Raw genomic sequence first — 15,700 nt, 5'->3', positions numbered from 1 at the left:
AAAAGAAACTGTGGGGTAAAATTGGCAGCAGCAATCTTGCTTTGGGGATGACTTGGAGGTTAATCCACCTCGGCCTTTAACCTGAAGTAAACTATTATTTACAATATATTGTGGTAATAAATATTGCTCAGTGAATTTAGGTTTAGAGAACTACTGTATCCAACCATTAAATTCAGCTAAAAATAATAAACGTCAGGTAGTGATTGTGATAGTAATTTTAAGTGTGTGGAAGAGGGTGGGGGTTAGATTTCCACTTCCTGGTTTGACGTACATCCATACGTCATATGGTCAGTGCCCAGTGCCCCTGCAGTGCCTGGTAGTGCCCTCTGTCAGCGACTCGCCACAGAGCTCTGCGGTAAGGATTCAACCATGCATCGAAAATGCATCTGTTTGGACTTTTTAAATACATTACTCGGTTTATTCGCTTGCAGTCCATCTTTTTATAATCTTGGGAAAAACAAGTAGGCCTACACCTCCTCTGTAAAGTTTGACTGAGATCAGGAGGAGGAGGAGGCATGTGGAGGAAAGCGACACCTTGTGGCTTTTAAACGGAAGTTGAAACTTTGTAGTTGTTTGAATGTTAAATATAGTGAACACCCGGATACGGTTGAATTAAATGAAATGTTGAACTTCGAAACAGTCTTTTTCCTATTAACTTACAATAAACAATTCGAATTTTAGCCTGTTTTTAAAGTTTATTCTAGTGGAGCTGAAAATGAAGCCCGCCACCGGCGTCGCTGCAGCTCCTCCTTCATCGTCAACATCAGCAGACAATAGCGCAGGGAGGAGGAAGAGGAGGCAGCACCGGGCTCCCTCACCGGCTACAGCCCAGGAACGGGCAACCAAGCGAGCTCAGAGACACCCAGGGCGGTCCAGGTCTCCTCTTCCCGCGGGAAGGAGCCGAAACACCGGGGTGAACGAGTCTTTGAGGTCCACAGACGGAAGTGAGAGGGAGCGCGAGCGCCGCGGCGGAGCAGCTGTTCACCCGGATGGTGCTGAAGCTGGTGTAGTCGGAGCAAACAGGGCGGATGCTGTCGAGGATGATCCGATAGATCCATCATCACCGGCCCGTCGCTCTACTCTACGCCTGCCTTGCCTTAAATCCGACCCCTCCCAGCGTTTTTTGCCGGACAGAGCCTCCTCCTCCTCTCAAGCGGAGGAAAGAGGGAGGACAGCCGGAGAAGAGAGCGGCGTGTCGGTGGGCTGCGGCCCGGGCCTCGGTTTGGGTTTGTGGAGGGGAGGATGCTTGCAGGCTGAATTGATCCAGTTTCATCTACAGAAAAGACTGAAAAGACGCGGGGCGAAGATGCAAACCAAGACGGAAAACATGGGGACAGAGGAGGCCGCTGTGGGAGAGCCGGAGCCGGCTGCAGAGGCGACAGAGGCGGGGTCCGTGACACAGCAGGACCTGGACCAGGACCAGGCCTTTGAAGACGAGATGGAGAGACTGATTGAGGAAAATGAAGATCTTAAGGTATGCTATGTATAACTGTTTCTATGTATGGTGGTGCTCTGTCGTTTTATGAGTTGTTTGAGATAAGGCTGGTAAAAAAACAAAAAGCTTTGTGACCAGAATTAAAGTCTCAGTGCAAAACAGATGACATTTGTTATATTAGGAAGGTGGATCTTTGTAGGCTATTTAAAGCCTTATTACTCTGGACTTAATCTAATGCTTTATATATATTTGTAAATATCAGCAAAAATCAATTGACATGTCTGTTGAACATCCCCCAATTTCTTCTCATAACACAAACACAAGACCTAAACTAGAAAATCACAGGCCAGAGATGACTAATTGGTTATTGATCACATTGGTATTGATCTGCTAGGATCAATGATATCGTGTTTAAATGAGGGACATCCAGGAGCTTGGATTTGCATGTTTGTGTGTGCCATATTGGCATTTGCAGGAAGTATCTCCAGCAAAGATAGTAATGAAGACAAAGTTCACATCCAGTAAAAGCACAACAAATACATTTGAATTCAGATATGATTGTGTTTTTTCCTACATGAACATGTATGTGAAGTTAACTGCATTTGGCTCAAGTCCAAAACATCCATTACTCCATCCGTGGAGTAAAAAGACAGATTCTGAAAACCATAAAAAACAGAGAAGAGCCACTGCTAGTCTGAATCTTAACCCAATTCATAACTGCCACACAATCTCCGCTGTGCACCCACCAGTGTGAAATTGAGGAGATGAGGACCGAGATGGACGAGATGCGAGACACGTTCTACGAAGAGGACACTTGTCAGCTGCAGGAGATGAGGCGTGAGCTAGAGAGGGCCAATAAAAACTGCCGGATCCTGCAGTACCGTCTGAGGAAGGCAGAGAGGAAGAGGCTGCGCTACGCCCAGACGGGAGAGATCGATGAGGAGCTGCTCAGGAGTCTGGAGCAGGACCTCAAGGTACGGAGGGGAGGGGAAGGGGCCAGACTGTCTGTGTGACTGGGTACAGTTTTTATGAATGGGTATGCAAGCATGTTGCCATGTTTGTAGGTTTGACTCTGAATTTGGCTCTGTGCCTTTGGAGGACGCTATCCGCTTCTCCAATGGGCCCTGAAAAAACCTCCGCCAGACTACGTAAAACGTGTCATCTGGCGGAGGCCAGGGAGCTTGCTAAACTACACTTCCTCAATCGCCCACCTCCGATGTCATGTCTCGTTCAAAATTGTCAGGTTTGAAATGTAGACTGCAGTTACAAAGATGTTTTAGACGATCCACTGGAATATTCTCATCGTATTTCTGATTCTGTAGCGCTCTGAGGCATTGCCTGCGGCAAACGGTAGTATTTCACTCCAGCGTCTCTCACTGGGCCGTTCCTTTCAGAGGACGGGTGAGACCACAAGCTGAATGTACAACTTTCTCCACAGCTATGGCGCCAATTTCAAATATTATTGACTCTTTCAATTACAGAGAACACCAGCTTTGACTGACGCTGGCTTTTTCCCGGGGCAAATTTCTCCTTTAAAAACATTATTAAAAGTACAGACAAAACATGAAAAAACCACTAAGTTGGAGTAAAGAAAATCTAAAACTATATTCTCACATCATTGAATCAATGCAGGTAGCGAAGGACGTGTCTGTGAGGCTGCACCACGAGCTGGAAAAGGTGGAGGAGAAACGGACAAAGACGGAGGATGAGAATGAAAAACTGAGACAGAAACTCATTGAGGTGGAAGTGACCAAACAAGCCTTGCAGAATGAACTTGACAAAACCAAAGAGGTACGTTTCTAACATCTGTCTATGCCACTTTCTAAAAATATTACATTTTGGACCAATTTCAGCCCCAAAAAGCCATAAACCATCAAAAATCAAAGTGGGCAATGGTAGGTAAACGGGTGTAATCTCAATTTTTTTCTGTCCTCCATCAGTCTCAAAAAAGAAGAGGAAGCAAGGACGTTCAGAAGACAGGAAAATCAGCACAGACTCCAACAGAGGTGAGAGGAATCATCTTCTAACAATGTTAATGTTTCTGTTTTTCCTACATGAAAAATCACATTGCCCAAAGTGATGAAGAAAATGTTGTACTATCTTTCTAAGGAACATCTGCTGCCCTGTATCACTCACTGTGCGATCTTATCTTTGAGTAATTGACTTTTCCCTTGACCATTTTGCCAATCATTATTTCCAGACATCAATAAAACTTATTTAAGCGAACATAAATCCTGCAGGGCTTGCTCACATCCTTATGTGATGTTTTTAAGTCAAACATTTTGCGTTTCACCTCGGGCTGCAGCAGGTCAAGGCAAGTGTGCCAGTCATTTGAAGGAAGAAAGAAGAAGCTGAGAGTTTGCAGAGCTCCAGTAATTACTTAAGCGTTTGCAGACGTCAAACATACTCGTGGTCCAACGAAAAAGCCTTTTGGCTTAAAAAGACTGTGGGACAAAATCTTCTCTTTAATCTTAAATCCTTCCTGTCGTATTGCAGAGACCAACCGCGTGAACTTCAGGATTAAGTTTTATCTGTTTCCACTTAAATGCACTTTTAGCTTTTACTGTAAGTACAGTCTGTGTTCATCTCTGTTTCAGGAGGACAATGAGGACCTTAAGTGCCAGCTTGCTTTGATCAAAGAGGAGGCGGTGCTCATGAGAAAGAAGACGGCCAAGATTGACAAAGAGAAGGACCGTCTGGAGCAAGAGCTGCAGAAGTACCGCTCATTCTATGGTGAGCTGGACAGCACCCATCCTAAAGGTGAGGCGGGGGGTCCACCCACCACCCGTGAGTCGGAGCTGAAGCTACGGCTACGTCTAGTTGAGGAGGAGGCCAACATCCTGGGGAGGAAAATAGTTGAATTGGAGGTAAGGGCAGGTCTTGCTATAGGGGGCTATTAAGGGGATATTAACCCAGTGGGAGTCATGTGAGTTTTGAGCTTTCCTCCCTAAACCCCACAGGTGGAGAACCGTGGTCTGAGGGCCGAGCTTGACGACCTCCGTGGTGAAGGAGAGGGTGCTGGAAGCTCTGGATCTGGAGCTACGGGTGGGTCGGGCACAGGGCGAGGCCTCGGGGACGACCTGACGGAGCTCAGACAGCAGCTGCAGCTGGTGGAGGACGAGGCAGAGCTGCTGAGGAGGAACTTAGCTGATGCTGAAGATCAAAACAAGAGAGTGACTGCCGAGCTGAACAAGCTTCGGTTCAAAGCGGGCACGCACGAGGGAGGTGGCAGGCATGGGGGAGGAGGCGCAGGAGGTACGGGGATTGATGGAGCAAAGGTAGAAGCCCTGCAGGAGGAGCTAAAGACAGCAAGGCTACAGATCAATGACCTAAGTGGCAAGGTATTACAAACTCATTGATTATATTGACATTATTTTTATTATTGACTCATGAAAATCTTTATATAATGTCTCATTTTTAAGGATAGGTGTGAGAGTTTGTTGCTGTAGAGTAGCATAGTGTAGCTTAACAGCACATTTAGCTAAATGCTAATGCTAGTGTGTCAACATGCTAAATGTACCTTAATTATTTATTGAAAATGTATTAAGATGTACTGAATGTATTTTAGTTTAGTGTGTTAGCATGTAGAGGCTATGGCTGTTCATGTCTTTAATCCATTTTCAGAAATTATGACCCTTTTTAACAGCCATGCTAGCAACCCTGTGAAGCTGTACTTAGCCACAGCTTTAAGCTAAGTGCTAATATCAGTATGCTAACAGGCTCACATTATTAAAGCTAACAAGTTTAAGCTTACTGGGAAAAATATTAACATAACATCCAACTTTAGTGTGTTATAGAGCTGCATGATATTGGGGAAAAATGACATTGCCACATTCACTTTTTGTTTTGCAATATATAATACAGTAAATGATACCATACTTTCATGTCAATATAAACAATTAACAATCATCCTATTTATTATTGGGGACTTTTTAGTGTATTTTCTTCTCACAAAACAAATTAGACAAACTTTTACCACACATACGACCTCACACTATGTGTGTGCTGCAGATGAAGCCACTAAAAGTAAACACTCTGCAGCGGGTTCCCACAGTCCTTTTATGTGGCCACAGCGTTAGCCAGCACCAGGAAGAGGTGCCGCTGATAACGGGAATACTCTCGTGTCTGCCCCAAACATCCCGCCGACATTATCTGTGACGGCAGCAGCGTTGCGTGCTTGTTTACAGTTTACAGGCAGGAGACAGCACAGTGGTCAGTTCACTCTGTGCTGTCATAAAGAGCTGCACTAATGTGATAACAGACAGACTTTTCCTGTAGATAAGTCACGGAAAACCAGAAAATGGCGAGTTTTCCTTTTGCAGCAAGCAACAATAAAGTAGCAGCTTGTTTGTTAATTTGCTTTACTATTGCACATCCTGCAATGTGACTGTAGCACGTGGGCTAAATGATATTTTGTTCAGCCCTAGTGTGTTAGCATGCTATCTCTTGATAATTAGCATTAACACAAACTACAGCAAAGGGTATTCGTAACATTTGCAAGAACTAGGTCATGAAAAAGTGAAATGAAGACCTGGTAATAAAAAAGTTGAAGGATTACCAAATTTATTGCAATACATCTTCAGAAGGACATGAATATCTAACAAATTTTGTAGCAGTCTAGTCAATAATTGTCAAGACATCTCCCTCAAACAGTAAATTGTAAACTCATAGTCGCCTTAAAGGAAGAGGATCACCAAAATCAGTAGGAATAACTGAGTAACATGAACATCTGGGCACAATGTTATGGTATTCCATCCAATAGGACCAGAGCTGTGGTGACCAAATGTGAGCCTTCTCGTTAGCGTAGCCAGTTAGGTCTCATTATTAAACCTTTGCTCATTATGATTCTACTAACATGTTATTACTGTTCCTCTCTTTGTCTTTATTCAGGTGATGCAGCTGCAGTATGAGAACCGAGTGCTCCTCTCCAACATGCAGCGTTATGACCTGGCCTCCCACCTCTCTCTGCGGCCCAGCCCGCGGGACAGTGACGCAGACAGTGATGCCGGAGGGGCCACAAGTGGACGCAGAGAGAGTGACGAGGACTCCACCTCCTCTCGCCTCCTCCCACCGCACCGTAAACGTGAGGGCCCTGTGGGTGGGGAAAGTGACTCTGACGAGGTCAGAAACAATAACGGCAACAGCCGTTGCGTGACGCCCACGCGGGGCCTCTACACCCCCCCTGGTCCTGAGGGTGCCGCCTCCTCTGCCTTGGCCCGCTTCCTGCCTGGTGGTCGGTGCAGCCTGCGCGACAGGCAGCAGATGATCGACATCCGCGTGGAAGCCGAGAGGCTCGTTCGCACCATCGACCGGCTCATTGCTGATACGGCCACAGTCATCTCAGAGGCGAGGGTCTATGTGTCAAACGGGGACCTGATGTTTGGGCGAGGAGGGGAGGACGGTGCAGAGGATGATGGGGGCAGGATCAGAGAACATGAGCTGCTGTATCGCATTAACGCTCAGATGAAGGCCTTTAGAAAAGAACTGCAGGCTTTCATCGACAGACTGGAAGTGCCGAGGCTGGAGGACAGGGAGACAGACGAGCCGCTGTCTGTGAGTTAAAAGATTAAAAATGAATTTCACGGTGCCGTGTGATATGTCTTAAAAACTATAACTCTGATTCTGTTCTCTTTTTCTCACTTAATCCAACCTTTTGTTTCTCATTTGTTACGGTTCGTCACTCCAGATGTTCCAGCCGATCATTTTGCTCATCCTCATTCTCGTGTTGTTCTCATCCCTCTCTTACGCCACCATCTTTAAACTAGTCTTTCTTTTTACTCTTTTCTTCGTCCTGTGATGTACGCCTCCCTTAATTCACATCATCCCTTGTTTGTTTTGCTCTTTTGATTTTTTTTCCTCCCCGCATCATTTGTTGCCAAGGTAACCAAAAGCACAGGAAAAGCTCAGCACTTGCCAAGAAAGAGTGGCTAGATTCAACACTGGAGTCTACATTACCCATAACACAACACTGACCACATCAGTTCCTGAAGAAGGTGAGTCATGACATATTAGTGCCTTAAGAAAGAGTAACAAGCCAGAACCTATAGCTGATACTAGAGCCAGTACTTTTATAAATGTAATAAATATATGCTTCACTTCTAAAATACATTTAAACAAATGACTTTAAAATTATTTTTCAGTGTTTTAAACTGTCCAGTCTAGTTTAGGAAAGATTATTGCATGACAGCTATCAACAAAGACACCATAGTGATTTCACACAGTGGCAATTGTCCTCTGATGTACCGTCACATTCAGAGGATGCTGAAATCTTTTTTAATCTCATATTGCTGTATTACAATTTAGCAAATCTTATATTCTGAGGGAATTTGACAAAACAAATTGGTCGTCTCTCAATCAGAAGGTTGGCGGTTCGATCCCTGACCGCTGCTGTCTACATGTTGAAGTGTCCATGGGCAAGACATAGATCCTGACTGGAGATTGGCATAGTAGCCTTTGCCATTAGTGTGTGAATGTGAGTGTGAAAGGGTGAATATGACATGTAGTGTAAAAGTGCTCAAAGTGCTATCTAAGTGCAGACCATTTACCAATTCATTCCTTTATTGAGCAACTCAAAAAAGACAATGGAGAGTGAAAGTCTGGAGGGGCATCGAGCCATGATTCAAGCTAAAACAACATTATGGTAACGTATTAGGGACGGACAAATAAGTCACAACAGCTGACATTAGCATTCAACCAATTCCTAGCTAACATGACCGTTAGGTAGCTACATTGTTAGCTAGCTCACATAACAGTAAGCTTTGAATTTATGGCATTCCTACAATGTTGTGTAACAGTATCAAGTGGTAATGTTAGCTAGGAAGTAGTTGAATGCTAACATTAGTTTTTGTCTATCCCTAATGAGTGATCAAATATGTTGTTTATGTTTATTTGATTTGCAAACCTTGAACACAGCAGAATAACATATTAACAGTGTTTGAGCTGCCCTCCCAGGGCTTGACATCAGAGGAAAATGGCATTAGTGGGAATATGTGGAATAACTGATAGTTTTAATTCTAGATGTTTCTAAAAATGTATTTCCCTCAGGAAGCGTTACTGTGACTAAATATATTCAACTATTGGAGTACTTTGAGGGCCTCTCATTTACGTTGGCTTCATGTTGATACAATGTCAGTCTTAAAGTACTATTTTGACATTTTGGGAAATCCAGTACAGAGTTCGATTACAAATTTGACACCACTCACATGTCTGTGTGAAGCTTAGCCCAGCAGCTGATTAGCTTGGTTTAGCATAAAATAATGGAAGCATAGGAAAACAGCTAGCCTGGCTTTTGTTTTTACATTTTGTTTTTAACAAGGACTAAACAAACCAGATAAAACATGTTAATAAGTGAGTTTTATATGTGCTGCAAGGCACATTTCTTGAAACATTTTCGACAGAGAGAGGCTAACTGTTTCCCCCTCCATCTTCATTTCTTTATGCTTTAGGACGGTAAGTTAGCTAACCGCTGCTGGCTCTAGCTTCATATTTAGCCTATGTAAGAGTGGTATTGATCTTTTCCTCTTCGTCTCGGCAACAAGTGAACAAAAGTATCTCCCACATGTCAAACTAATTCTTTAGGTCTGGAAGGTGAACATAAACCCTATTCCTGATGAAGGCAGTGAGATGTAGCTGAAAGTGCTGAAAAGCTAGTAAATGGCCCTTAAATTGAGATTATGGTTACAAATTCATACCGTAGATAGATAAAGTTTCAGAAATGGATGTTATGTACGGTTAGCTACTTTTAGCGTTAAGGTCACAGGATGAACTTTAATCACCTTTCCATGCTGCCGTATGCCCTGGTGTAACCTTGTTACTAAATATATTTTCTCTTGTAACATATTATGACAGCGGTCACCTCCTCTTTGTTTTTCAGAACGACACTAGCTGTACCATCCTGCTGTTGTTGTCTCAAGGTAAAGTCAGGATACAGTTTGTTTTTATCCCTCTCCTTAACTCCTGAAGGATTTGACAGGGAACACAACAGGTGGAGGAATAATGTTCATGATCCCAGGCTTCGAACTGGAAGGAATTCTGATGATCACGTCCTGTGCCAAATGTTAGATCTTGTCCGAGAGGGGGGGCGGCCTTTAAATTCCCAACAGGACCCCTGATTAGAGGCAGGCATTAGTAATTGATGGTGTGGCAGATGAACAGTAGCAACTGTCTTCAGAAGTCACTGCGGCAGGATGAGTCAAGATCATGCACACAGGTTTGCGTTATTTCAGGACATTGTATGAGTTTTCACACATTTTTGTCTTATGTATACGGTATCTAGAGCTGTATATTCAGTCGGCATCAGTTGGCATTTTACTACATTTTTCCACATAGTATTGTGAAACATCACAAATGCTGAGATGTCATTGGTTGTGTAGCATTAAATATGGCTGAAATGTTGCCAACCATGCCAGGCATCCACCTTGCAGTTTCCTTTTCGTGACTAACTTCAATAAAGATATTATTGACCGTGACACATTAGTACTCACTGTGTCACCCACGCCCATTTGGCATCCCTTGGAAAAATGATTTGCAGTGGGGCATGGTCACAAGACAAAATCTGCCGAAGCGTCCTAAAGCAGAGTAGCAACAGAGAAGCCCATTGGCCGAGAGGTCGCGGCAGCTGAAATAGCTATGTAAACACTTTCCCTCTCTCCGTGAGCGCCAGTAATTATAGCAGGGGTGCTGGTGACGACAGTTGTCCCATCGAGACTTCAAATGCTGGAATAAATTTGACATTATGATATTTGATCCTGGCTCCAATGGCGCGCCCACGTAAACACAGTAGAGAGGTATAAAGGCAGGGGACCCCGGCTGGAACAGAAGTTGTTTACCCCTTAACTCAACGCTCCGGACTTAACCCCCGACACCGAGGCGTGACGAGAGGAAGGGGGCCCTTTAAATCCAGTCCGCGGCGATTTACGTAACACAGAGAAGGAAAAGCCAGGGGGAAGCAGAGGCGAGAGGGGACTTGACAATTTGGCGCAGAGGGAAGTGAATGTGTTGGAGAGGCTGGAGCGCACAGCGCGCGGACACTAGAGCAGGCTGAGGATTTTTACTGCAGGGCAGAGAAAAGTTTTATTTTCAGCAAGGTAAGGACGGCTCCTTATTATGTAAAAGGCAGCTGTAATGGATATTTATCATGGTTAAGTGCCATGTGGGTCGACATAATATTTAATTAATTGTGTGCTGATGAAAATTATATGAAAATGTAGACAACATTAATAGCAAACTTCTAGTTAATCTGCTGTCATGTTTAACCCAATGATCATTTTAAATTGCGTACATTTTTCAGCATTTTATTTTGAAATATTTTCATTTGTTTTATTATGCTAGGCGAAACTTTTAACGTTTACTTTGTTTTGTCTCTACTATACGTTCACTCTCTCTGTTTCCCCTCCATGCTCTCAGGCCACGCAGCCAGTTTACTATGCATAGTTACAAGATTATTAATATCTCTACTCTTACATCACAGGTGGGAGGGAGGTGGATGGTACATTCGGGCACTTTCGACCAGGGTACTTGTTGTATTTAAGGAGAACAACAACAACAAACGGAACCTGGTTGTCTTAGTTTGATTTATAGGGGCTTTAAAAACTGAAACCCAGATTTGGATGCAAACTCAACTTGACATTGAGGGATGTTGACCAAGCCACATTTATAGGGAAAGATTGAGATATGACATGGCAGAATTTCCAATTAGACCTTGTTTTTGAAAGCTGAGGTTCATTTTTTCCCCCATATCACGAGGTGTGACGAGACCAGCTGGAGGTCAAAGTGGCCAGGGGTCTAAATTCTTAAAGTGGTGTCATGCAACACGTGCTGCATAGGTAGACCAACATGCCTGCGAATTTCTGAGAAGAATGCAAAAGGAGAGGGCCGTAATTATCTGACCTCTGTAGGAGAAGAAATTGTCAAACATGATGAGTAAATACAAAACCTTATTCAATCATTTTAAAAAGCTTCAATGCTTTGATTTTCTAAAAAACTTTATTTAGGTGCCAGTGATTATTAAAAATGTTCACTTGTCCAAAGAAAAAGACTAATAAACCAGATGTAGGGCTAAATGACAGAAATACAGACACTAATCTGAAAGCAGCATGTTGTAATCTCATGAATGCCAACCCTCTTTTTCCCATGTGTTTGTCGTTATAGTGTTTCCAGGCCATCGATCCTTCTGCCCTAACTGGCAACCAGACATTGACCTCTGACAAGAGAGTGAAACAGGAGAAAGGGGAAATTGCCATTTGAAAAGGCCTGTGGGTACAGAACGGCCCACGTCATGGCAGCCATTGATCTGGAGCGTGGGCTGGAACGCGGTGGCCGCGGTTGGGGGCCAGAGAGGCCGGAGCTGATGGACAACTTTGATTCAGAGATGCAGGAGTGGGAGGACCAGCTGCAGGACATCCAGAGGAAAATCGAAGAGGTGAGATTTGATTTAACAGACCATAAAAATATGATCTGAAGCTACCCGTTCGTCTTTGAAAACTTGACTTATAATGTGAGGAAAAAAACACCAGTGCATTTTTGGTCTCTTTTGTACAATACTGTAGCTAATGAGGTACAAATACAGAGGTAAAATTAAGATACAAAAAATTATACAATAGTAGGAATTCTTTGGAGTTTGGTTTAACAACAATCCAAATAAAGGTGCAAAAGATTCAAGTCTGAAACTGTTTTCACGCACACATGCAATAATAAGAGTGTGTGAACATGTTAAAGGTTTTGTTTCCAAGTTATGAAGTGCTTTCGTAATCTCCAGAGTGTGTGTTAATTGACATAATATGTGTGTGTGTTGCACGTGTGCGTGTGCTCATACTCCATAATAAACTGTTGGCAGCGCACCTACTGACTCAACCTCATGGCCTTGTTGGAGCAATGATACAGACAAATGTTAACAAGCTAATTAAATCGTGAGGTAGTGACAGACTTGCTGCACACACACACACGCACACTGAAAGTGGATACTAAGGGAACTATTAAAGGTTGCAGTGGGAAACAGATGCTCGTTGGAATAACATGTGCTGATCATAAATATAGGTTAGTCCGTGCAATGATTTTGTGATAATTATAAGACTTGTTTGTTGTGTAAACACAGCTCCTGTTGATGAGTGTATCCCACATGGTCGGGTACACCATGTGCGTGTAGAGGTGCAGCTAATTATATTAAAATATTTTAATACACTTACTTAATCGGGATCAGCAGGAAGTTGTTAATGCATTCTTCTGTTTTCATTTCTCAGTTGTACAATGAAGTTCAGGCGCGCAGAGGAGCCAATGATATCACTCCTGACAACCCGAAAAATGGCAGCGAGTTGGATTGTGGCCTGGGGACTAATGGCAACAGTCTTTTTGTGCCCGGCCATCACAGCAAGAATCCCTCTGGAGCTATAACTGCAGCGCATCATTATAGTGACGCCTGTAACTACAGCCCCAATGGGTACAGCTACCCTGTGAGTCATCAGAACGGCTACGGCTACTGCCATACCAACGGCGTTTCAGAGATCGGGGACTTATTGCAGGATTATTTGGGGCAGGGGAAGCAAGTGAGCCGGAAGAACAATGGAGCTCGCCATGTGGTAAGTCATCAAGTCATCAATTCCCTTCCTTATGCCTCATTCTGTTGGCATCTGCACATCTGAGGGAACCAGATAGCTGGACATAATATGAGTCAAACTGCAGATCAGTCAGGGACATATTGATTACAGTTCGCTGGTTCCTCCCAGTCTGCTTACACAACCAGATAGGAGTAAGTTTCACATACTTTCACTGCCGCATCCCAACTCTTCCTGAACACCTGACGAAGCAGTCAAGGAGACATTAAACTGTTTCCTGGTCCACATGTAAACCCATGTGCGCTGCCAACATTACAGTACAGATCAGAATAGTTCTGCTATATCGAGTGATGAACAAGGGTCAGCTGAGGTTCAGTTTTGGTAAGGTACAGTAAACGGATTCAAGCCAACAATCCCCAAGTAGCGCACTTATTTAGCTGACTAATTAAAGCCACTGAATTCAGCGGGTGGGGGTTGATAATGATAAATATATTTTACCTGTCTCTCTCAGCGCTTCAGCGACACAATCAAGGTGAGCCCGGACATCCCTTTAAACCAGGATGAGATGAGAAGACGTTCTGGAAATGAACGGTAAGATTGTAACTTATTTGTGATCATTTTGTAGATAATTTTAATGCGATAGAACCAGCTTTTAATCCTGTTTTTGACTGTCTTTTCAGGCTTGGCCAAGAGCAGTTTTTGGGCAGTTTTGAGGAGACTCAGAACAGGAAGAATCAGGTGTCTCACATGAAGAACTCCCCCCGCAGAGAGAGTTCTCCCAACAAAGAAAACACAGGTGCTAAGCCTCCTCTTGGACAAAGGGATGCTCCTGCTGTACAATTACGCTCACAGCTCCCGAACGCAACTGCTGAATCTCCTGCGCAAGAAAGGAAGTCCTTTAGCGTTGGCGTTCTGGGAGACAGGAAGTGCAGCAGCCCCTCTGTCCTCAGAAAGTTCGGAGCCATGCTTCAGGAAAATGAGGGCAAACTGCTCACCGAATCTGGGGTGGTAACCCATCAGGGTCTGGAGCCAAAATCCCCCACCCCTGGCTGTCAGCGCAGAGCTGCGGGAGCCGCTGCAGTCGCCGGCAGGGCGCCCGTGCGCGTGTCTAACCAGAAATGCCAAGCAGATTCTGACGTGCTGACAGCGGAGATAGAGCCCAGCCAAGAATGGGGCTTAGTATCAGACTCTGGTCGACAGAACCACAAGGATCACAGAGGAGGCTATAGCGGGGCTAAAGGGTCCCATGCAAGTCCCCAGCAGTCCCACAGGAGATCACAGGTAGCAGGGAGCCCAAAGATCAGACCCAGGGCCAACAGCGGGACAGATAGAGATGGAGGACTGGCTCACGCCGAGAGATCAAGGAAGCCCCAACATGCAGAGCCAAAAATGGACTACAAGGTCTCAAGTGCGTCCTCTGGAGCTCAGAGGATCCAGAGGGGTGGGTCAGCAGAACAGGAGGTGCCAGGTTGTGGCCAAGTGAGGGATGAAGGACTTATTGAGCTGCTGGACATGCTGGAGATCCAACATGAGTACAGCTACGGCCTCAGAACAGGACACAGCACTTACAGACAGGATCCACAACAGGTAGGTTTAGCGTTAGCATTAAGTCTACAAAAACAACCAACAAAACTCTAACATATGTGGTACGAGCTGATGTGTCCAATTGTGTTTCTGTTCAGGTAAACCCAGCCGACTTGTCCACAGCCAAACTTCAGACGAGTTTCTCTCGACCTGCACGGCCAGCCAACCAGCGGCCTCCCTCCAGATGGGCCAGCCGCACCCCTACTGCCAGGATCACGGCCCCATCCGGCCCAATGTACCGTCCTCCAAGCCCCCTTACTCGCCCTCCTAGCCCCAAGACCAGAACCCCAAGTCCAGCTCTGAAACACCGGCCCATCATTTCATATTCTCTTCAGACTGAGACGGTCATTATGTGATGCCTTTTCATTTCAGCATAGCTTGTTCCCTTACTCCAGGACAACTTTATCTCTGTGTAAATACTTTTCTGTCTAACAAAATGCTTTCAGAGCGTTGCAAACAAATGCTTAAGTCATCTTGCCATGTTCAAGATATCCATAACATCCACAACAGTCTCCAGTGTTGCTGTGGCTTTTTGCTTCTTCTGTGCCAAACCTTTGCAAACACATCAGAAATTTGCTTTGTTGCAGTTCAGTGAAGTTACCCGCTCTCCTCTTTTTTTGTATTGAATTTCAGGTGTTTTCTGTAAAATGAGATTTTGCATGCAGCCCTAGTTTGAGGGTGCATGCTCATGTGTTGGATCCTCATGGCGGGCATGTTGAATCAAATTCAACCTGTCCACACAGTAGGAGATTAAGTCGCAACTGTGCTCCCAGCAGCAACCTGCTTACTGTCAACAACAGTGTGTTTTACTGTATCATATTGTCAAAGTAATATATTTAAGATGTTCAAATAACAGCTGTGACAAACGACTATGATATGCCTTTAATGTATTTTTTTTCTTGGTAATAAATATGACAGTGCTTTGACGTAAAGACTCTGCCTCTGTCTCTCTATTGCAGCATTGTATTGTTGCATTAATGATGGCTCGTATTGCAGATGATTTACTACACGTCAAGCCTATGGATATCTGATACCAGCAGCTCTCTGCATGCCAATGCTTCGGCAGCTCAAGTGGTGTTGCGGTTGCAAATGAGCTAACTATCCAGCAACTTCAACACATCAACTGGCTCAT

General features: G+C 44.4%; 2 protein-coding genes across 2 annotated transcripts; both read left to right on the top strand.

Moving 5' to 3' along the window:
- The first annotated feature begins 715 nt into the window (after positions 1–715).
- On the top strand, positions 716–11,666 carry LOC138585026 (microtubule cross-linking factor 3-like). The gene is made up of 10 exons (XM_069657242.1): positions 716–1,474; positions 2,185–2,409; positions 3,068–3,226; positions 3,376–3,441; positions 4,033–4,302; positions 4,396–4,776; positions 6,326–6,988; positions 7,122–7,428; positions 9,309–9,348; positions 11,585–11,666. Exons 1-8 carry the CDS (start codon positions 716–718, stop codon positions 7,230–7,232), a joined length of 2,634 nt encoding a protein of 877 aa, XP_069513343.1. The 3' UTR covers positions 7,233–7,428; positions 9,309–9,348; positions 11,585–11,666.
- Positions 10,528–15,490, top strand: LOC138585027 (uncharacterized protein KIAA0408-like). Its single transcript, XM_069657243.1, has 5 exons — positions 10,528–11,855; positions 12,673–13,008; positions 13,496–13,575; positions 13,665–14,571; positions 14,667–15,490. Exons 1-5 carry the CDS (start codon positions 11,712–11,714, stop codon positions 14,922–14,924), a joined length of 1,725 nt encoding a protein of 574 aa, XP_069513344.1. The 5' UTR covers positions 10,528–11,711; the 3' UTR covers positions 14,925–15,490.
- Positions 15,491–15,700: the final 210 nt, after the last annotated feature.

This window comes from Semicossyphus pulcher, unplaced genomic scaffold (assembly GCF_022749685.1).
Source record: "Semicossyphus pulcher isolate SPU_LCO1_2020_fin unplaced genomic scaffold, fSemPul1.0.p SCAF_11, whole genome shotgun sequence".
Lineage (NCBI taxonomy): Eukaryota > Metazoa > Chordata > Actinopteri > Labriformes > Labridae > Semicossyphus > Semicossyphus pulcher.
Note: the sequence above shows the minus strand (reverse complement) of the source record. Positions and strands in the feature narration are given on the sequence as shown.